At 46.8% G+C, this 22,236-nt stretch overlaps 1 protein-coding gene across 3 annotated transcripts in view; it reads left to right on the plus strand.

Annotated features, from left to right (window-relative positions):
* Positions 1-22,236, plus strand: part of ARHGAP22 (Rho GTPase activating protein 22) — a 157,519-nt gene that overhangs the window by 6,154 nt on the left and 129,129 nt on the right. For all 3 annotated transcript variants that reach the window (XM_007178737.3, XM_007178738.3, XM_007178739.3), the window contains exon 2: positions 16,568-16,767. In XM_007178737.3, coding sequence (XP_007178799.1) covers positions 16,568-16,767 — 200 coding nt within the window. The remainder of the gene's footprint in view (positions 1-16,567; positions 16,768-22,236) is intronic.

Genomic DNA, 22,236 nt, shown 5'->3' on the forward strand with positions numbered 1-22,236 from the left:
CATAAAAACAGACCATAAATTAATGGAGCAAAATAGAGAGCCCAGAAATAAACCCATGTATATGTAGTCAATTAATTTACAGCAAAGGAGCCAGCAATATACAACGGACAGTATATGGAAAGGACAGTCTCTTCAATAAATGGTGTTGGGAAAGCTGGACAGTCACAAGCAAAAGAATGAAACTGGACCCCTATCTTTCACCATACACAAAAATTAACTCAAAATGGACGAAAGACTTGAACATAAGACCTGAAACCACAAAACTCCTAGGAGAAAACATATGGGGTAGTCTCTGACATCAGTGGTGGCAATCATTTTTTGGATTAGACACAAAAAGCGAAGGAAAGGAAAACAAAAATAAACAAGTGGGACTACCTCAAACTAAAAAGCTTCTGCATAGCAAAGGGAACCACCAACAAAATGAAAAGAAACAGAATGGGAGAAAATATCTCCAAATCATATATCCGATAAGGGGTTAATATCCAAAATATACAAAGAACTCATACAACTCAATAGCAAAAAAGAAACAGATTAAAAAATAGGCAGAAGAACTGAATAGACATTTTTGCAAAAGAAGATACACAAATATCCAAGAGGTACATGAAAATGTGTCACTAATCATCAGGGAAATGCAAATCAAAAACCAGATGGAGATATCACATCATAACTGTTGGAATGGCTACTATCGAAAAGACAAGAGATAACAAATATTGGCAAGGATGTGGAGAAAAGGGAGCTCTTGTACACTGTAAATTCGTGCAGTCACTATGAAAAACAGTATGGCGGTTCCTCAAAAAATTAAAAATAGAATTGCCATATGACCCAGCAATTCCACTTCTGGGTATATATCTAAAAGAGATGAAAACAGGATCTCAAGAGATATCTGTACTCTCTTGTTTATTGCAGCATTATCCACAATAGCCAAGACATGGAAACAACCTAAGTGTCAATCAACTGATGAATGGATAAAGAAAATGTTATATATAAAAACATATATATATATGAATAGTTTCCAGCCATGAGGAAGAAGGAAATCCTGCCACTTGTGACAACATGGATGGACCTTGAGGACATTATGCTAAGTGAAATAAGCCACACAAAGAAAGACAAATACTGCATAGTATTACTTATATGTAGAATCTAATAACAAAAACAGAAAAAGCAAACATAGAAACAAAAAGTAGAAAGTGGTTGCCGGGGCTGGGAGGTGGCAGAAATAGGGAGAAATTGGTAAAAGCGTACAAACTTTCAGTTATAAGATGAATAAGACCTGAGGATCTAATGTATAACATGGTAACTATAGTTGATAACCCTGTATTGTATCATTGAAATGTGCTAAGAGAGTAGAACTTAAATGTTCTCGCACACACAAAAAAGATAAATATGTGAGTTGATGCATGTGTTAATTAACTAGATGAGGGTAATGAAGAAAAAGTGAAAGAAAGAAATAGCGATAAATAAACACTATTTGGAAATGTGGAGGTAGGGACTTCCCTGGTGGTGCAGTGGTTAAGAATCCACCTGCCAATGCAGGGGACACGGGTTTGAGCCCTGGTCCGGGAAGATCCCACATGCCGCGGGACAACTATGCCCGTGTGCCACAACTACTAAAGCCCGAGCACTCTAGAGCCCACGCGTCGCAACTACTAAGCCCCCGTGCTGCAACTACTGAAGCCCGTGCACCTAGAGCCCATGCTCTGCAACAAGAGAAGCCACCACAATAAAAAAAAAAAAAAGAAATGTGGAGGTAAATACCAAAGGAGCCAACTGAAGTGGCTGCCTCTGGGGGCTGGGGAAGGGAGGGGGTGGGAGAGCAGGAGCCTGCCAGGTCTCACCCTAAAGCTTGCAGGGCTATGTGAGGTGTGGTCAAGAAGTGATAGACTGGAGGTCACCTGACCTCATACCAGTTCACACTGGAAGATTGTTCAGAGGGAAGTTTCTGCTCTTAAGGGGTGACCATGGGATTCATAGGCCTCCTCTGATTGCTTGGTTCTGAATAGTGTGGCCTTCCCGAATATGCCCATGGTCATCCCATGCTGCCCCCGCCCAGGCTTGTCAGGTGCTCTGAGGGCTCCCTAAAACAGACCACCTCTAGGGCCCTGAGCGTGGGACAGCAAAGGGCCAGTAACCTAATTAGGTGATATGGCATCTGCTTTGCCTGAGATACAGAGAGAATCTAAATTCTGTGAAGAATGTAGACCCAGAGGCACATGCACTTGGCCAACCGTGAGACTGCTACGCAGGAAGGCAGTGAAGGGACCAGGTGATGCGGCAGGGAGAACAGACCCATCCCACATCCAGGTAGGGCTCTCAACAGGGGAGTGATGTGTCTGGACAGAGCGTTAGACGATGGTGCTGGCTGCACTGTGGGCAGTGGGTCTACAGAGAGTGACCCTGAGGGCAGGGAGAAAAGAGATAGATGTTCAGTAAATGCTGTGGGATTGATGGTGTTTCCTATCTGCCATCTGCAGAGGGCATGAGGGGACAGCAGGACCGTTGTCAGAGCACATCTACTGAGAGCATTCAGCCACTGCCAGGCAGGTTCCCCTGCTTCTGGACACACCCCAGCCCCAGACCACCAGTCCTTCTGCTGCCACCGAGGCTCTTGTACTAGGAGATGAAGGTGGCAGTTTGTGTCCTGTGAACCCAGGCCTCCTCCCTCCTCCTGCCTCTCCTCCCAGATACCAGCTGATGGGAAAACTGAGTTCTTCCGTGGGAGATACCCAGAGTCCATAACCCAGCACTCTTAGACACTCAGGATATAAGGCACTTCCAGATGCTGGGCTCCAGGAACTCCAGGCTGGACTTTTGGCCCCAGAGAATTGAAGACTTGTCCATGACCTTCACGTTTGCAGACAGGAATAAATGATTTATTTGCAAGACAGACCTGAGCTGGGTTAGACCTAGACTGGGAGAGCTGCCTTGGGCTCCCCCAACCAAGGCAGCCAGGGACCTGCCTGACTGCTGAAATCATCAACAGCCTCCATGATTACTTAACCAAGGGTGGAGAATGTATTGATCTAAGCTAATGGCCCGTAGGCAGGCAGAAATGAAATTTATAATCAATATTGAATTACATCGACTCCACTGATCCCTGGCTCCTGGTGAATGGCTTGCTAATCTGAACAGGAGCAGAGGCAGCAAACCTAGGGCCAGCTGCTCCCAGACGAGGTCCAATAGAGGGAACAGAGGCCTCCCAAGGCCTCAGCCTGCAGCAAAGAGAAACAGTACTCACCACCGTTCATCCTTTCAGCGCTTCTCTGTTTACAAAGCACCTTCAAAGTGTCATTCATTTCTTCCTCACCATGGTCTAGGAAGTGGGTAAGATTTGTATTTTGCTCTCATTTTATGTGGAAACCTGGGGCTCCAAGAGGCTAAAGAGCCTACAAATCCTGTGCCCTTTCCATGACCTCAGTTGGCCTCTCCACTCCCACCACCAAACTAGGAAAAGTAGGAAAACTACATTCCCTGTTTCCTGCTCCTACTTGCGTTCCTCTGATTACAGGAGTAGAATCAGTGATCTTGTGCCCTTAAACCTTTCATCATGTGGAAACAGGCCATGGGTAGGAGAAATCCTGCTGGCAGATTTCTTCCAGCCCAGGAGGATCATCTGTAGAGGCACAAGGTCTCTTGGATTTGATCTTTCCCATCTTCTTTGAACTTGAGGATTCCTGTCTTATGTCCACTCATTCATTCAGCAAGCATTTGAGAGGCTCTCTGCTACATTCCAGGAATCAAGCATGAGGAGGGCACCCTCTCTGGCCATGAGAAGCTCACAAATCAACACAGAGATTTGAGAGGCATGTGTCCAGCCAGAAGTGTGTGCTGTCTATGGGGTGGCATGATGGATGGCAGTCAAGGCCCTGCTTTGGGAACCTGCTAGAGGAGTCTTCACATAGTAGGAAACGGCTGCACCAACACTTCAAGAGTGTCAGGGCTCATCAGGCGGGCAAGCACAGAGGTGCAGCTGTCTGGCACAAAATGGCCTTGTGGGGACCAGTCGTTGATCTGGAAAGAGTGGGGTGTGTGGTATGAGTGGGAAGTGAAGCTGGAGACCTGACTGCACACAAGCTCACAGAGGCCTTCTCATCTTCCCGACTTCATACCCATGTCGATAATGGCTAAAGCATAACCTCTTTAAAGGAGATGCAGCAAGAGGGATCCCACCATGGCAGGATAGTTGGAGGTCCAGCCTGTGGATAGAGGTGAGGTGACATCCATCAGGCTTGTCTTTCTCAAAGAAAAGGGTTTTTCATTAGTCTTGGTAGGAAGGGGTTAAGGTTTGGTCTGTTCTAGCGCAGTGACACGAGTCCTGTGAGAGTCAGGGTTAAGAGCCTGGGAGCCAGACTTTCTGGGTTTAACCCCATGCTCTCTCATCCTGCATGTCTTCCTGTTCCATCTGCTGGGCACACCCTTTCCCCCTCCCAGCCTTCCATAGTGTAGGGGAGGAAAAACTTTTCCTCTACCCTCTTAAGTTCTGTACCTGAGGCCTGCTAATTAAATTGCTAAAAGATTAACAGGAGAAAAGACATATAAATTTTATTGATAGTTTTAAGTGTACGGGCAGGTGCTTTATAGAAAAGAGGCAGTTAAACCCAGGGTCAGTAAAATGTGGGAAGGTGACGAGGAAAAGTATGGTAGATAAGGGTTGTTTAGTAAGGTTCATTATGCAGACTCAAGTCGTCTCCTGATGATAAGAATCTCATTCTCCTTTTCCTGGTACAGGACTTGCAAGGCACCTTTACAAAGGGAAATTTATGCCCTGCTTTTGAGCAGAAAGGGGGCGGGAAAAGAGCTCTTCCTGTGTGCTGTTTCTCAGTTGCCTTCAGCTCAAAATAATCAATATGCCAAAGTGGCATATTTAGGGGTGGCATAACCTGATCCCTTTTAACAGCTTACTCCATTCTTTCATCCAGCTTCAGCCTCACTTCTGGCCTCCCAACCTCCCAGCCTGACTTCCTTGCTGCTGCCTTCACACTCTCATTTCCCCTTATATGTGCCGAGATGACAGACTCTTGTATTTGGATGTCTCTGTTCTCCCTTTACTTGTACCACGGCAGGCACGTGCCTTTCATTTCCATACCCCAGTGGCTTGCACAGGGTGGACACCCAGGAGGCCCCATAAGCCCCATGAATGGATAAAAGAACACTGGATCCAGTTGAACCTGGGGGTTCACACTGCATGGAAGTTCAGGTCATGCAGTTTGGGGGTTGCCCTGCCTCCTGCACCCCCTCGCTGAAGACCAGCACCAGCTGAGTCAGGAAACAGACCCAGGAAGAGCCAATAAAAATAATGGTAAAGAAAGTGATCTTTTATGTTGATGTTTTGAAAGCATTAAAATAATCATTATGGAAAAAATCCAAACTTCCTAGACCTCCTCAGAGTTATATTAAAATTAATACTTTTTACTTAAGGGGGGTGGTAGGTTTCCCCTTTGTCCTTCACCTTTCAGGCCCCTAAGTGAGACCCATTAGGAGGGCCTGGCTGATTCTCTAGACCCCTCAGATGGGGGACTTAGCAAAGAACAGATGACCAAGTGGAGCCCAGAAAGAAGCTAAGTAACAAAACAAAATTTTTAAAGGTAAGGGGCACTCAGGAACCATCCTGTAATAAATCATCTGAGGCTCATGCAGTGCTCCCAGGACAGCACAGGAACCTGGCGAGGCCCCCTTGCCCTTAGCTGCAAATTGCATTAACTTCATGAAACCGTCTCGTCCGGCCCCCTCCAGAGTGCCCCTTCCATTACCTCACCTCTCTCTTCTCCATTAATCTTTCTGCCTCAATACTTACGCTTTAAATCAATTCAGCTCTGAGAGCCATCTTGCTCTTTCCCCAGCCCGGCTTTAAAATCCCATTGACTTTTATAAATCAATTGTGTTTTAGTTCAAGTGCAGCCACTCCTCCACGCTCTCGGGGCTGCACTAACAGAGCTACAGATGGAAAAACAGGGTGCTGATGCCACAGCCTGGTCATAAGGCCCTGAAAACGATCAGGTGTGCTAGGTGTGGATCTCCTAAATAGACCCTGAGATGAGTAGTGTATGTGGTAATTTCGTAAGCAGGTGCTCCCAAGGGACACCAGTGAGGGGCGGCAGGGGGGTAGCAGCACCAGGAAGGGGAGAGCCAAGCTGGGGTGCAAAGCGAATAAAGGAGGGGTGTCAGCCTGAGCCCCACGGGAACTTTGAATGTGAATTGCACCTCTTTATCCCTCCAAGTGGTGTCCAACTAGAAACAAGGCTGCAGGGGCTTTCAGGCTCTCATATGCAGGAGTCTTTGGCCAAGGGCTGTGGGGCGAGGGAGGGATGTAAATTCCTGGGCACTTCCAGTTCTCCCAGTGCCTGCTCAGAATGGCTCCAATAACCCAAGGACAGACTTCAAAACGGGCCAGCAGCCCTGAAAAACCACCCGGGGCAAGCTGTTGGAAGTAAGGGGGCATAAAGACAGGAAAAAGGAATCAAGGGAGTTTGGGCAGAGCTCCGGCATGTTCCACTGTGTAAGGTATCTTTAATGTGTTCTCAGCCATTTCCAAGATGCAGCAGCTGCCAGGTATCCTCATTGAAACACTGGGGGAGTGAATGAACTGCACACCCTTGCTGAGCCCCTCCTTATGCGAGATGGGGTGGAGCAGACAGGCTGGAGTAGACCCAGGCCCAGTGGAGGGGCTCACCTACAGAGAGGGGGCCCCCGACCTGATCCCATAGAAGGTCCACAGGTGGGCCTGGGCCATGCTCCCATGAAGCGTCATCTGTTCAGCCTGGAAGCTCCGAGGAGGCAGAGGCTAGGCATCTCTTTGTGTTGTGGTCCACAGCCCAGCGCAGTGCTTGTTGCAGATAAATATGCATAAACATTTATCAAACTTGTGATATTTTAATTGCTATTTTAGATCTCCTGAGGGGATTTAGCTCCATTCCAAAAGAGCTCTCTCTTTTAAAGTTTTTATTTTAATTTATGTAAGCAATGCATGCATTCCTTCCTGTATAAAACCACAATACTACAGCCCCGTCCTCCCCTTCATGACCAAAATCACCGTTACAGGTGTGACATGTCCCTTCTATGCAAATGCATGTACCCACTGAATATACCTTGCGAATATACCTTTTGTTTAAGGGGTTGTGTTTTTCTTCCCTTTTTATATAGTTTTATAATTTGTGTATTTTTCTGCTATTTGCTCTCTTCCACCGCTATAATAGAACTTAAGTAAATATTAAAGCAGAAAAGGGGAGATGGAAAGGTTGGGGATACATCTTCTTAAGGGTGGTCAGGAAGTCCTCACTGAGAAAATGGCATTTGAATAAAGAACAAAGGGGCTGAGAGGAAGCCCTATGGGGCCAGGGATGGCAGGTGCAGAGCCGGGAGGCCGGTGCATGGCTGGCCTGTTTGAGGAACAGCAGAGGCCAGTGTGGCCAAGAGCAGGGAAGTGCAAGGAGGTCCGAGAGGCCACATGGCCAGGTCCCAAGGACCCTTGTAGGCTGTAGTGATGGCTCCTACTTTTACTCTGAGTGAGAGGGGGAGTCCTGCAGGGTTTTCATAGGGAAGTAACATGATCTAACTCCCATCTTTAAAAACTGTCTCTGGCTGCCCTGTTAAGAAACTGCAGTGGGGTATGGCAGATGGCAGACTGGAGAAGAGGCTGTAGCAGTAACTCAAGTGAGAAATGATGGTGGCTGGGAATAGGCATGTCTGATAGTGTTTCCATTGACTGAGATGGGGGAGACCATGAGAGGAGTAGGTTTGGGGGTGGGGAAAGACCAGGAGTTGAGCTTTGCCATGAGATGCTGGAGGTGGATGGTGTGATGGACGCCTGGGTCTGGGGTTCAGGGCTGAGCTCTGCACAGGTGCCTTCCACACACTGATGGTGTTTTAACCCATGAGATGGAAGGAGATCACCGAGACAGTGAGTGTGGACAGAAATGGAGTCTAAGGACTAGCCCCCGGTGCTGAACTTTAAGAGGTGGGGATGATGAGGAGACTGAGAGTGGTAGCCAGTGAAGAAGGGGAGAGGCAGGAGAGAGTGGTCTTGGAAACCAAGGGTAGAAATGGTCACAGAGGCAGGAAGGACCAACTGAGGTCAAGTGGTGTAAGGGGAAGGAATGGATGGGCTGACTTGACCTTGGATTAAGCAACGTGAGGGTCATTGGTGGCCTTGATAAGAGCAGTTTTGGTGGTACAGAGGTAGGGGAAGGCTAACTGGGTGGGATCAAAAGAGAACAGGAAGCAGTTAGGGATGATGAAAAAATTCTGGAGATGAATGGTGGTGATGGTTACATACCAATGTGAATGTACTTAAAGCCACAGTGAACTGTACACTTAAAAATGGTTGAAATGGTCAACTTTATGTTAAGTGTATTTTACTACAATAAAAAAAGAGAATAGGAGAGGAATTGGAAAGAGTGAAGACACCTCTTCTGAGGTGTTTGTTGAAGAGGGGAGCTAACCGTGTTCGCTCATATACATTCATCTCATTCCTTTTAACTTCTGCCGTGCATCCTATAATGTGAATATAGCACAGTTTATTTGGCTATTTTCCTATTGTTGGGCATTTGGGTTTTTCCATTTTTAGGGATCACTCAGAGTGCTCCAAGGGCATCCTTGTGTGTGACTACCTAGGCACTTGTGGTTCTTTCTGCAGGAAAGAGGTAAGAAACGGAATTTGCTGGGTTATAGAGTGGGCATGTTTTCAATTTTAATAAACACAGCCCAATTGCCTTCTATAAAGTAGCTTACAATAACTCACAACACATGATATTACTGAATTTTAAAAATTTACCTGCCTAAAGGGTACACAGTGCTTCATCATATAATAGCTATAATTTGTACTTCCCCCTGATTACTACTGAAATCCAGCATCACTACACATCTTTATTGGCTGTTTGTATTTCCTCTTCTGTACATTCACTTCTTTAATTTCTTCAACTCTGACAAACAAAAGATTTACACTTCCCAATCAGAGAAGAAAAAGAAATAAAAGGAATCTAAATTGGAAAAGAAGAAGTAAAACTGTCACTGTTTGCAGATGACATGATACTACACATAGAGAATCCTGAAGATTCTATCAGAAAACTACTAGAGCTAATCAATGAATTTGGTAAGTAGCAGGATACAAAATTAATGCACAGAAATCTCTTGCATTCCTATACACTAATGATGAAAAATCTGAAAGAGAAATTAAGGAAACACTCCCATATACCGTTGCAACAAAAAGAATAAAATAGCTAGGAATAAACCGACCTAAGGAGACAAAAGACCTGTATGCAGAAAACTATGACACTGATGAAAGAAATTAAAGATGATAAAAACAGATGGAGAGATATACTATGTTCTTGGATTGGAAGAATCAACATTGTGAAAATGTCTATACTACCCAAAGCAATCTACAGATTCAATACAATCCCTATCAAACTACCAATGGCGTTTTTCACAGAACTAGAACAAAAAATTTCACAATTTGTATAGAGACACAAAGGACCCCAAATAGCCAAAGCAATCTTGAGAAAGAAAAACGGAGCTGGAGGAATCAGGCTCCCAGACTTCAGACTATACTACAAAGCTACAGTAATCAAGACAATATGGTACTGGCACAAAAACAGAAATATAGATCAATGGAACAGGATAGAAAGCCCAGAGATAAACCTACACACATATGGTCACCTTAATTTTGATAAAGGAAGCAAGAGTATACAATGGAGAAAAGACAGCCTTTTCAATAAGTGGTGCTGGGAAAACTGGACAGCTACATGTAAAAGAATGAAATTAGAACACTTCCTAACACGATACACAAAAATAAACTCAAAATGGATTAAAGACCTAAATGTAAGGCCAGACACTATAAAACTCTTAGAGGAAAACATAGGCAGAACACTCTATGACATAACTCACAGCAAGATCCTTTTTGACCCACCTCCTAGAGAAATGTAAATAAAAACAAAAATAAACAAATGGGACCTAATGAAACTTAAAAGCTTGTGCACAGCAAACGAAACCATAAACAAGACAAAAAGACAACCCTCAGAATGGGAGAAAATATTTGCAAATGAAGCAACTGACAAAGGATTAATCTCCAAAATATACAAGCAGCTCATTTAGCTCAATATGAAAAAAAACCAAACAAACAACCCAATCAAAAAATGGGCAGAAGACCTAAACAGACATTTCTCCAAAGAAGATATACAGATTGCCAACAAACACATGAAAAGATGCTCAACATCACTAATCATCAGAGAAATGCAAATCAAAACTACAATGAGGTATCACCTCACACCAGTCAGAATGGCCATCATCAAAAAAATCTACAAACAATAAATGCTAGAGAGGGTGTGGAGACAAGGGAACCCTCTTGCACTGTTGGTGGGAATGTAAATTGATACAGCCACTATGGAGAACAGTATGGAGGTTCCTTAAAAAACTAAAAATAGAACTACCATACGACCCAGCAATCCCACCACTGGGCATATACCCTGAGAAAACCATAATTCAAAAAGAGTCATGTACCACAATGTTCATTGCAGTACTATTTACAATAGTCAGGACATGGAAACAACCTAAGTGTCCATCGACAGATGAATGGATAAAGAAGATGTGGCACATATATACAATGGAATATTACTCAGCCATAAAAGAAACGCAATTATAATTAAAAAAGCAAAAAAAAAAAAAAAAGAAATGCAATTGAGTCATTTGTAGTGAGGTGGATGGACCTAGAGTCTGTCATACAGAGTGAAGTAAGTCAGAAAGAGAAAAACAAATACTGTATGCTAACACATATATATGGAATCTAAAAAAAAAAAAAAGGTTCTGATGAACTTAGGGGCGGGACAGGAATAAAGACACAGACATAGAGAATGGACTTGAGGACACGGCGAGGGGGAAGGGTAAGCTGGGATGAAGTGAGAGAGTAGCATTGACATATATACACTACCGAATGTAAAATAGATAGCTAGTGGGAAGCAGCTACATAGCACAGGGAGATCAGTTCCGTGCTTTGTGACCACCTAGAGGGGTGGGATAAGGCGGGTGGGAGGGAGACGCAAGAGGGAGGGGATATGGGGATATACGTATGCATATAGCTGATTCACTTTGTTATACAGCAGAAACTAACACAACATTGTAAAACAATTATACTCCAACAAAGATGTTAAAAAAATTTTTTTTACACTTCCTTGATAGGAAAAGGGCATGGGAGTTCCCTGGCAGTCCAGTGGTTAGGACTGGGCGCTCTCACTGTTGTGGCCTGGGTTCAATCCCTGGTTGGGGAACTAAGATCCCACAAGCCACACAATAAGGCCAAAAAAAAAAAAAAATCATGGCTGGCCCTGCACCTTGATGCTGCCTGCATAGCCCTTTGTCCTTCTATGATAATGAATGAACCTTTGGGTCCTTGCATTCCATTTCCTCCACCCAGGGTTCTGACCTCCTGAGTTGGAGTGACTGGTGCTGTCATCCCTGGCAGCCTCTGTCACCTTGCGGACACTTGGGCGCACTCCTGTGCAGGCTGCTTTTCTCCTCCCTTCCTGGCATCTCTGAGCTGAAGCACTTAGGGCCCCGCTCAGTCTCGATTTTGCTGGGGAAGGATTGTAGCATCCTCGGTGACCAGCACTGACTGGGCTTTGAATCCTGGCTTCGCCACATAACAACATTGCTGTGTAACCTTGAGTGTAACCTTCAGCTTTCTTCCTCTGAGTCTCAGAACATCTGAGAACTCAGGATTATTCTGAGGAATAAGTGAAATTACTCATGTCAGCTGCTGGGCTTCCACCCCTAACTCTGGCCCTTGCAGGCACTTAGGCATGTCCATCCCTTCCATTGCCACCCACCCTACCCTCACCCTGTCCACCCATCGAGTTCCTTCTTTCTCCCATTTTCACCCCTCCTGGGCCAGCATTTCTAGGAAGGCCAGCCCAGTGCTAATGCAATGAGGGCCGAGTCTGCCAACACCCAGCGGCTGTTCCAAGCTAACCCCCCATCACCACCCGAGCAGGCCCTGAAGGAGGGAGAATTTGGATTCACAAACAGGCTGTGCCACTTATGCACGGTGCGACCCCGGTGGCTGAAGAACACTTGTTGGAAGGGTTAAATGAGCAATTCATGAAGGTTTTTAGTGCAGTGTCATTCAGCAGATCCTGACTGAGTGCTTCCTATGTGCTGGGCACTGATCTGCAGCACCTCTCTCCTGAGCTGGCTCCCTCCCCCGCGTCCCATTTTCCCCGGACACATCCTCTTGGATGTCAGAGAGACTGCAAAATCTAACATGTGCACCATCTTGCTGCCCCTCCTTGACTGCTGGCCTGTCCCCCTCTCCATGCCGTCAGTCATCAGCCCCACTTCCTAAATGTCTCTCAGGGTGGCCCCTCCTCTCCACCCTCCCAGAGATTCACCCCACCCTGTACCCTCTGTCTCTCCTCCCCGGGCTTGTCCTGTCAGCTTTCCCAGTTTCCCAACAGCCTGGCTTCTGAGTAAGGATCTCAGGCCTCCAGGGCTCCTGGATGAGTCTGCAGGCCCTGGGCTCAGGGTCTGCTCGCTCAGAACTGACTGCTGGACCGAGACCCCAGATTCTGAATTTAGGATTGCTCCAAACAGGTATGCGCTCACACACCTCACAAGCTTGCAAACACTCACACATATGCATGCACCCACACTCTCAGACATACTTACAAACATACCCTCATTGTACACTCACAATGGCACACACATGTGTGCACACACTCTTGCACATTGCAGCATGCACACACACACATTCACAAGCACATATGCTTGCAAACACACGCATGCACATGCACACTCACACATGCACATTCTCTTACACACTCATGCACGTACATACTTACATACTAGAAAAAAAACACACACTCATGCACACAGACTTTCCCAGGAGGGAGTTGGGCCCCCTAGCTCTCCATGGCCCTCAGTTTTGGGGAGAGGTAGATACATGCACTGCACAAACAACACTACTATACATCAGACTGTTATTCATACTATTCTAAAGGTGAAATTGAAGTGAAAAGAAAGAGACTAATTTTAGTGGAGTGACTCTTGGAGAGCTACATGGAGGAGGTGCAACGGGACCCAAACGTTGAGTGGAAAGTACGACTTTGACAGTGAAGATGAGCAAAAGGGCATTACACTGGGGAGTTGTCCAGTGTGACTAGACCCCAGGGCAGCGTTTATTGGAATCACCTGGGCTGCTTCAAAATCCAGATTCCAGGTCCTTCCCCCGGAAGTTGTGTTTCAACAAACCTGGAGACCGGATCTCCTAAGGTCCCAGGTAGGCGTAATATGCAGGCACCTTCGGCAGCCGTTAGCCCTGGGCGGATGGGGAGGTGCATCGTTAAGCTGGGGTGGCGCTGTCCCATGAACTGATCGTGACTGCCAGGCTGGGGTTGGATTTTACTCCACACGTAATTGATAAATACTCTAACTACTGTGGAGAAAAGGAGTAAAAGCTGATTATATCTGTGTTTAGAAAGATTTCCTCGGAAGCTGCGTATCTCTTCTGGAGACTCCTACAGAGGGCAGGGAGTAAGAGGAAGGCGTCCAGGCGAGGGATGATAAGAATTCGAATTGATTCAGTAAAACAGAAATGAAAAGAAAGAAGAGTGCAAAGAGAGAATCTTCAGAATTTGGACACTAATTGGCCAATGCTACTTGGCCAGAATTTGACACTAATTGGGACTTGATGGGGAGGGGTTTGTCAAAACAACTCCAAGCTGTCAAGATTGGCCGGTCCCAGTCACGAGCCCTTGGTGAGGAGGGGGATGGGGAGCAGGTTTGGGAGATGTGAGTAGGCAGCAGGCATTGAATTTGAACATGAGCACAGGCGATCATGAACCATCCCTATGGAGATGTCCCCCATGGAGATGGTTTAACGTGAGCCTGAAGTTTCAGAGAAAGATCTGGGCAGAAATAAAGACTTGGACTCATGATGGAATGGAGGGCAGGTGGGGCAGCCTTGGGCAACAGCAGGACTTTCGGGGAGAACAGGAGGAACTGAGGCCAGAATGGGCTGGGCAGGTGGTAAGAGATGTGGGTGTACCAGGCAGTTGGGCTCTGCAGCGGGGGAGGAAGGAAGAGCTTCAGGAAGAGGGTAATCAATGTGCCTGAGCACCAAAGGGTCTCAGAGGCTGAGAATCAGAACCAGACTGTCGGATTTCATCAGAGCAGTTTCCAGGAGAGGACAAAATCTCCAAATGCAAGGGGTTGGCAGCGACTGGGGCTGACAGTCACTCGGGGGTGAGGAAGGAGAGACTTGGGGTTGGAAGGGGTTGGAAGGGGTTGGCAGCGACTGGGGGGTGAGAAAGGAGAGACTGGGCGTGTGGTCCATCCTCTCAAGAGATGCTTGTCAGTGCGAATAGGTGACCGCATCAACCCGGCACACTCGTTGATCTGAGCCAAGAGGTAGCAAATGCGACTCCTGTTCCTTCCTTGCAAATCGGAGTGCCCCCTCCCCTGTGGTGGGCCCAAATTCTGGTCATCCTTCAAGGCTCAGCCTAGGCGCTCCTCCTCTGGGTGGCTCTGCAAATGTCTATAGCGGAAAGGTGCACCTTCATTTAAGTGTCTGCAGCCTTTGCCTGTCCACGTGGCCTGTGACTCTTCCATCTCTGTGTGGCTCTTCTTTATGTTATTTCTCCTGCCAGCCCTGGGGCTCTGGGGGAACACCAACCACTCGGGGTTCTGCCCCATACCTGGAGGAGCTCCGCAGACTTGGAAGGCATGGATGAATGAATGAGTGAATGAATGATTGTGCTTGTGAGCCGAAGAACTTGACTTTGAGGAGGGCAAAAAGCACCCTCCTCCTCCCCAGGTCACAGGCCTGCTCCTGGGCCAGAAACTCCAGAAACTCCCCTTAGTTCTGGAGCCTTAGAAGGTCAGAGCTGTTTGAGTTGAAATCTTGGCTTAAATGTTTACAGAACTGGAATATTTACATGGCTTAATTCAAGGAAATGCTGAAGACAGGAACAGTGGTTATTAATAAATCATAACAACAATGATTTTCCTTTCAAGATGCTCTATGGGCCTTATAAGTAATATCTGTGTGATTGATCGGCTGGGGGACAACCCGGGTTGGCTGGGCAGCCTAAGTGGCATCTGCAGGAAGCGCCTCCCTGGTGAACTGAGGGGAGCAGGGGCTGGCCTCTCCTCTCCTCCACTGGAGCCCTGCTTCTGCCAAGGACAGGTGATTCTGTAAATCAACTATACTTCAATTTAAAATAAAAGAGTATGCCAAAGTAGCCCGTGATGTTTGACAACCATGTCTTACATCCATTACCTGCCTGGTGTGGTGATGAGAGCCACAAGTGCAGAACTAGATAAGACATCATGTCCTCCCATCCCTACCCCTCAGTCTAGAGGGGCAGAAAGGCAACCACACAGATTAATAAATACCAGCCATGGACCACATGTCCTGGTGGAGGAGGGAATGACTATCTAGAAGAGATCAGAAGGAAGGTTCTGTGGAGTTGGATCTTGAAGGATAAATAGGAGCTCACCATGCAGCCAAGCCAGGGATCGAGTAGGAAAGGGATGGAAGAAACAACTGTGGGTTGCAGGGACCATGCGTTCCAATCATAAGTTAGGATCCGTGGTCTAAGTATTGTAAGTGTGATTACATTTGGACTCAGAGTTGTTCCTCCAAAGTCCAGGATGGCCCCTCCTAGTGACCACTGCAGCAGTATCCTTGATACTGGCCAGAGAGAGGAGAGAAGCTTTCCCCAGGACAGAGGGGAGAGCGAGGGGAAGGGGTAGGGGAGGCATGGGAGGGGCAAGAACTCAATCACTGTGAAGGGCAGTACCAACCCTGGCAGAGCGCTGCTCAGTGGTCTCTGCGGGGCAGGAGTGCTCAAGGCACTCGGTGGCTGTAGGTCGGAGGGGCGGCCCCTTCACCCTGCCGGGGAGCCATCAGCAAGTCACAGCAAGCACCTGCAGCAGAGGCCCTGCGGTGCAGGCCCAGCTGCCAGGATGATCCCAGGGAAGCAGCAAGGTGGTCTGCCAGGTGGGATGGGGCTTCTGGGCAATGGTGCTGAGATCTGATGCCGCCAGGGGAGAGGTGCCACGCAGGTACCAGGGAGGGAGTCTGCTGGGGCCAGCTCCCTTGGGGCCTGAGTGACAGGAACGCTGCTAGAATGTGAGCTCTAGCAGGATCCAGATGTTTATGTTTCTTATTTTACTGCTTTTTCCCCAGCACCTATAACAGTGATTGGCACATAGTAGGTACTAATAAATAGTTGCTGAATGAATGAATGAGTCATTGAACAAATGGAAAGCTGGATGGATGCATGGAGGCATGGATGGATGAACAAACCTGGGGAAAGGCAGAATCTTGGATCCCAGAGACATAGCAGAAACTAATCAGGCAGGCTGTGCACTCCCCCAGGTGGATGACCTTGGGCTGTGGTGTTGAGGGGTTCCAACCCATGCCCCTTTGAACCCAACGGGGAGATAGGCCAAGCATGATCATGCCCTGCTGGCTGAAGCTCCCATACTCTGGTCACCGGGCAGCTGGGATGCCAGGGTGGGGCAAGGACTGACCACTGGCCTGCCATCCTTCGTGCTCACTGTGTGTGTGCTTGGCTTCCAGCCCGCTCCAAAAGCCTGGTGATGGGGGAGCAGAGCCGGAGCCCTGGGCAGACACCCTGCCCCCGCAGGCTGGGCCCCGTCCTGAAGGCTGGCTGGCTGAAGAAGCAGAGGAGCATCATGAAGAACTGGCAGCAACGCTGGTTCGTGCTGCGTGGGGATCAGCTCTTCTACTACAAGGACAAAGATGAGAGCAAGCCCCAGGTGAGGAGCGTGCGTCCTGTGTCCAGCGGGCATCACAGCGGGGCTCCAGGCGGGGGTGGGGGGGGCGGGCGTGTTTAACTACGTCCAGGAGAGGGGAGAAGGCAGAGAGTGACCCTCCCGTCAGCACCTCCACCTCTCAAGCGCCAAGCCCCTGACTCCACTCAGCATGACATTTCACTGGGATCTCCAAAGTGAGCTTTATCCCCTGCCACCACGTTCCTGGTATCACACCTTGTTTTACTGTGACACATCCACAGCTTCAGTAATGGAAATGTTTCCTTATAATGTTGATAGAGAACATCCCTCCATGGCTTAAAAAAACAACTCTTCCTCATGTCCTTTTCAGCCTCTTAGTGCTTCCAAGGAGGACACAGGTGCACACATTCCATTGCTTCCATTATGCAGGGAAACGGGCACCCAGACACATCTAATGTCGTACTGAATTCTGGCTCGTGGTGAAACCCCTGTGTCAGAGGCCTCTGCCTGTCAGGGGAGGCTTCTGTTTTCCACCAGCCCTGTAAGCTCCACCTCAGGCGCTTAACACGTCTGCCTTTCTACCCAGTTCCACTAAGTTCACTCACTCAGAGCAGTCGGTGGCCTCATGCGCCATGGTGCGGCCTGGTCACAGCTGCCCTGTGCAGACATCGTAACCGAGTGCTCTGCATGCTGCCGGCCAGGGTGGCTGGGCTTGCGGAGCTTGGGCAAGCTAACCCTTGTTATGGGATTCAGACAGAGAGAGGATGTCTGGGAGCTACCGTCGCTTCTCTTGGGGAAAATGGGGAAGGGAACTTGCAGGACTTCTTCCGAAGGTGGCTCCTAGTCATTCATCCAAGTTGGAAAGAAAAGGGAGATCCCCTTGTTCGGGGTCAAGGGTCACAGAGCTTTGCAGGGCCGTAGCCTGTGCACATCCAGCAGTTCCACGGTGTGCTCAGGGGCCTGGGGGGCGGGGAGGGGGCTCTGTGATGGGCAAGGTGGAAGGAGGTACCTGGGCACAGCACGGTATCACGTCGTCAACACAGCAAGAAAATGACCCTGTCACTCCTCTTCCAAATTTTCTGAGTATGAAGAAGGAATTGTCCTATCTTTAACACTTCCCCAATACTTGGGACCCTCCCTTAAAGACATGGGACTCTGGGGGTGGGAAGGAGCAGGCCTCATCTCAGAGACCTCAGTGGCACTAGTCACCAGCTGCAAGTTAATAACTTTCTGTCTTCACTGTATTTATTCTAGTGGTTAACTTTTGTTTATGGAAAGCCATACTGGTTTCCATTCGCGAGAGTCATAGCATGTTTTCCTTTCTAAAATATATCTAAGTTAAAAACAAAAAGTGTTGCACAGCAGTGTGAGTTTACTTAATGCTACTGAACTGTACACTTTAAAATCATTAAAATGGAAAATTACATGTTACGTACATTTTAACACACACACAAACAAGTGAGACTGCTTAAGGAAAAGTTTTACACCAATAACAGTAGAGACGAGAGGTGAGGATGACAAAAATCATGAAGGTGGATCTAAGCTAAAGCTTAGGGAACTCTGATCTTGTCCAGCCTCCCAGGCTTTATAAGGAAGGAAAAGAACTCCCAGAGAGGTGGAGTGGAACAAACAAGAACTTTGAATTTGATCTGAATTAGGTCAGTCATGCTAGCTGAATAACTTGGTATAAGTCACTTAATTTTTTTTTTACTTTCAGTTTCATCATTGCTAAAATGGAGACATTATTACCTACCTCACAGAGATGCACTAAGAATTAGATTGTAGAACATATATGCAACGGAGTACAAATCCTAGCACCTGGGATACTTAAGTCTGGGTACCCTCATGCTCCCTCAGCCCCACCTTTGCCTTGCTCCCTGTCTCCCCAGCCCTGCCCCTCAGCTTGCTCCCCAGATCAGGAACCACACCTCTGGCTTGCCCACCGCCATTTTCCTTCTGGCTTCTGCGTTTTGTGTTGAAGACCAGCCTTGGCCCTTCAGTGGCATCTTGGCTTTCCTGGCTGTCCTGTTGGTGACATGTCACTCTGATGATGGTGACCAAAGTTGCCAGAGTCCCTAGCACCTCAGAGCCCTGCCTATGGCCCCTACTGTCATCCCCCTCCTGGCCCAGGCCACAGCACCATCTCCTGGGAGAAATGCATTATGATGTTGGGTGAACCCAGTGGTCTAAAGTAACACACTGAGGTCACCAGGCTATGTGTGGACCCCTGCCCCAGGCTTCCCCACATCTTCTTCACGGTGAGCCTCAGGTGGCCCTCACCTGTCACTGTAGCTCCAGAAGGAACCTCCATCCCCCAGATTTCCCAGACTGGACATTCTTCTCCCTCACCTGCCACCTTCTCCAGACCTTCAATGGCTTCTGGTGGAAATAGCTAATTGAATGGAAGTAATGACATCCCCAGTCACCAGCCTGGACAAAGGAGAAGCCCTGGGGCCCGACCCAAGCTAAACCAGCGCAGTTGTCACCAGGGAGCCATTGGATCCCTGAAAGGAGCCAGCATCTCCAACAGATGCCAGCATCATGCCCAGGGCTCCTCTTTTGGCTTCTCCGGGTCTCACTGACCCTGACAGATCCTCATGGGGGATTATTCTTTTCCATAATCCCCCCTCCCCAACAAAGCCTGACTGCTCTTGCAGCCCTGTTGCTCAGGTTCCCAATCTCAAGGAGACTCTTGGTCAAATTTGACTCATTTATCTTTATAGTATGATCTCAAACCTACATGCCTGCTGGCAGAATAACCCTCAGATTTCCATTTAATTGCATGAACTACATGTAATGGACTAATTCTCAATGTCTGGTTCCTGGAAAAATGGGCCCTGCTCACTGTTTACAGTGATAGAAGTGCCCAGGCAGTGAGCTCCCTCCTAACAGATGGCCTGTCATCTGTCCAGCAGATGTAATTGTGGAGAGGAGGGATGTCCAGCTACCCTTGATGCTGCCCAGAGCACATACATGTGATAAGGATCACTCCCAGGCCACATTCTTGTTCTCTCTCCAAAGCCCTAGCTCTTCCCCTCTCCCCTTCTCACTGGCAGGAAGGTCAGCAGAGGACATAGAGCACAGAGATGGGGAAAATTCAAGATGGCGGAAGAATTGGCTCAGATGGAAACTCAGATAGAAAGACTAGGCAAAGGTGCTTTAAAACAGAACCTGAAAGTGTGGCCCTGTCCCTCCAGCTTTTCCCAACACATGTCCCTAATAGTTTCCAGCAGACAGATCCTACAGTTTTACTAATAAAAGATTCCAGGTTTTTTCCTCTTAAATGGTTTTAGCTTCTGCGAAATGTTTCTTGCACCATGAAAACTCCTGCCACATTCTTTCTTGATCAGCCTGGTCTGTTTCCACTGTTTGAGGATTCACTTTAAGTCTAGTTATCCCACTCCTTCACTGTGGGTTTCTTGGCTTTGAATAGAAATGGAATAGAATAGAAATGGAAAGTACAACTTCCAAAACATGAGATGGAAAGAATGTAACAAATTAAATGTGATCATTTCAACAAATGGGCAGAAAATGGAGGGGAGGAAAAAACAAAAGTAAAAGGTAAATAGAAAACAAAAAAGTAAATAAATAAGATAGCAAGGAATAGGAAGAAACCTTTCAGTTGTCATAATAAATGTGAATAGGTCAGATTCATCTGTCTCTTAAAAGACAGAAAGTGGAAGTCTGGCTTAAAAAAGAGAAAGTAATAAAGAAAAAGGTTGAAAAACAAAATAATGGGAAAAACGGAAGCCAGCAAATGCAAGCAAAAAGAAAACAGATTTAGGAATATCAAAATCAAATAGAATAGAATTCAAGGTGATAGGAACAAAAGGGAACAAAGAGAAACATTTCATTATAATATAAATAACAACCTACTGAGAAAATAGAGCAGCTGTGAACTTTTATGTTCTTAATGACATAGCTTTGAAGGATACTTAAACAAAGAAAAAGAATTCTCATTGTTCTCCATTTTTTAAAAAATGAAATTATAGAGACACATTCACTGACAATAGTGCAAAAGAAAAAAAAGACTTAGAGATTAAGAACAAAATGACAGTGAGTGAGGGCGTATATGCAAGAGAGAGAGAAATCTATACACGTGGAAATAAAACACACACGTACTTCATAACACCTCCTAAGTTAATAAGAAAATCAAAACTTAAATTCAAACTTCTAGTCAAGGATGACAGAGTTAAAAACCCCAAAATTCCAATAAAGAGCACTAAAGGTGTGCTTGTGAAGGTCTGGACACACCTAGATGGAGAGGGCAGGAGCGAGACAGCCGCATTCTGGATTCTGGACAGCAGGTGGGTGGGAGGTAGCTGATCAGCCGACCCCAGAGAGCTAAATTCCAAGCCAGCACCACAGAGAGCACAAAAATCTGTCGGGTTTGCAAATCCCCTCACCGCCCAGCAAAGACTCAGACATTAGCAGGACCAGTTATCTCTGGAAATGAGGGCAAAAGAAGAGCTTCAGACAGGAGTTCTGATTGAAAGTCAGTGTAAAAAGCAGTTAAGAGGGTTCCCTTTTCACCACACCCTTTCCAGCATTTATTGTTTGTAGATTTTTTGACAATGGCCATTCTGACTGACGTGAGATGATACCTCATTGTAGTTTTGATTTGCATTTCTCTAATAATTGGTGATGTTGAGCATCTTTTCATGTGCCTCTTGGCCATCTGTATGTCTTCCTTGGTGAAATGTCTATTTAAGTGGTCCACCCATTTTTTAACTGGATTGTTTGTTTTTTGATATTGAGCTCCATGAGTTGTTTGTATATTTTGGAGATTAATCCTTTGTCTGTTGTGTCATTTGCAGATATTTTCTCCCATTCTAAGGGTTGTCTTTTTCTCTTGTTTATGGTTTCCTTTGCTGTGCAAAAGCTTTTAAGTTTAATTAAGTCCCTTATGCTAACGCATATATATGGAATCTAAAAAAAAAAAAAGTGGTACTGATGAACATAGTTGCAGGGCAGGAATAAAGAGGTAGACATAGAAAATGGACTTGAGGACATGGGGTAGGAGGGCGAAGCTGCGGCAAAGTGAGAGTAACATCGACATATATATACTACCGAATGTAAAATAGTTGGCTGGTGGGAAGCAGCAGCATAGCACAGGGAGATCAGCTTCGTGCTTTGTGGTGACCTAGAGGAGTGGGATGGGGAGGATGGGAGGGAGGCTCAAGAGGGAGGGTGTATGGGGACATGTGTATGCATTTGGCTGATTCACTTTGTTGTGCAACAGAAACTAACACAGTACTATGAAGCAATTATACTCCAATAAAGATCTATTAAAAAAAAAAGCAATTAGGTCCCAGATCTCCCAAACCACCTTGTGCAAAGCTGTGACTGCCCTCCCTCATTAGGGCATAACACTTGGAAGGAAGCTGAGGATGCTGGCCCCCTCATTGGTGGGGGGGTGGGGGGTACCACACTAGAACAGGAGGCTTAGAGGGAGGTGGGCATGCATATCAGTTACTTAGCCCTCCCAGTCTT

Source organism: Balaenoptera acutorostrata, chromosome 16 (genome assembly GCF_949987535.1).
Source record: "Balaenoptera acutorostrata chromosome 16, mBalAcu1.1, whole genome shotgun sequence".
Classification (NCBI taxonomy): Eukaryota; Metazoa; Chordata; class Mammalia; order Artiodactyla; family Balaenopteridae; genus Balaenoptera; species Balaenoptera acutorostrata.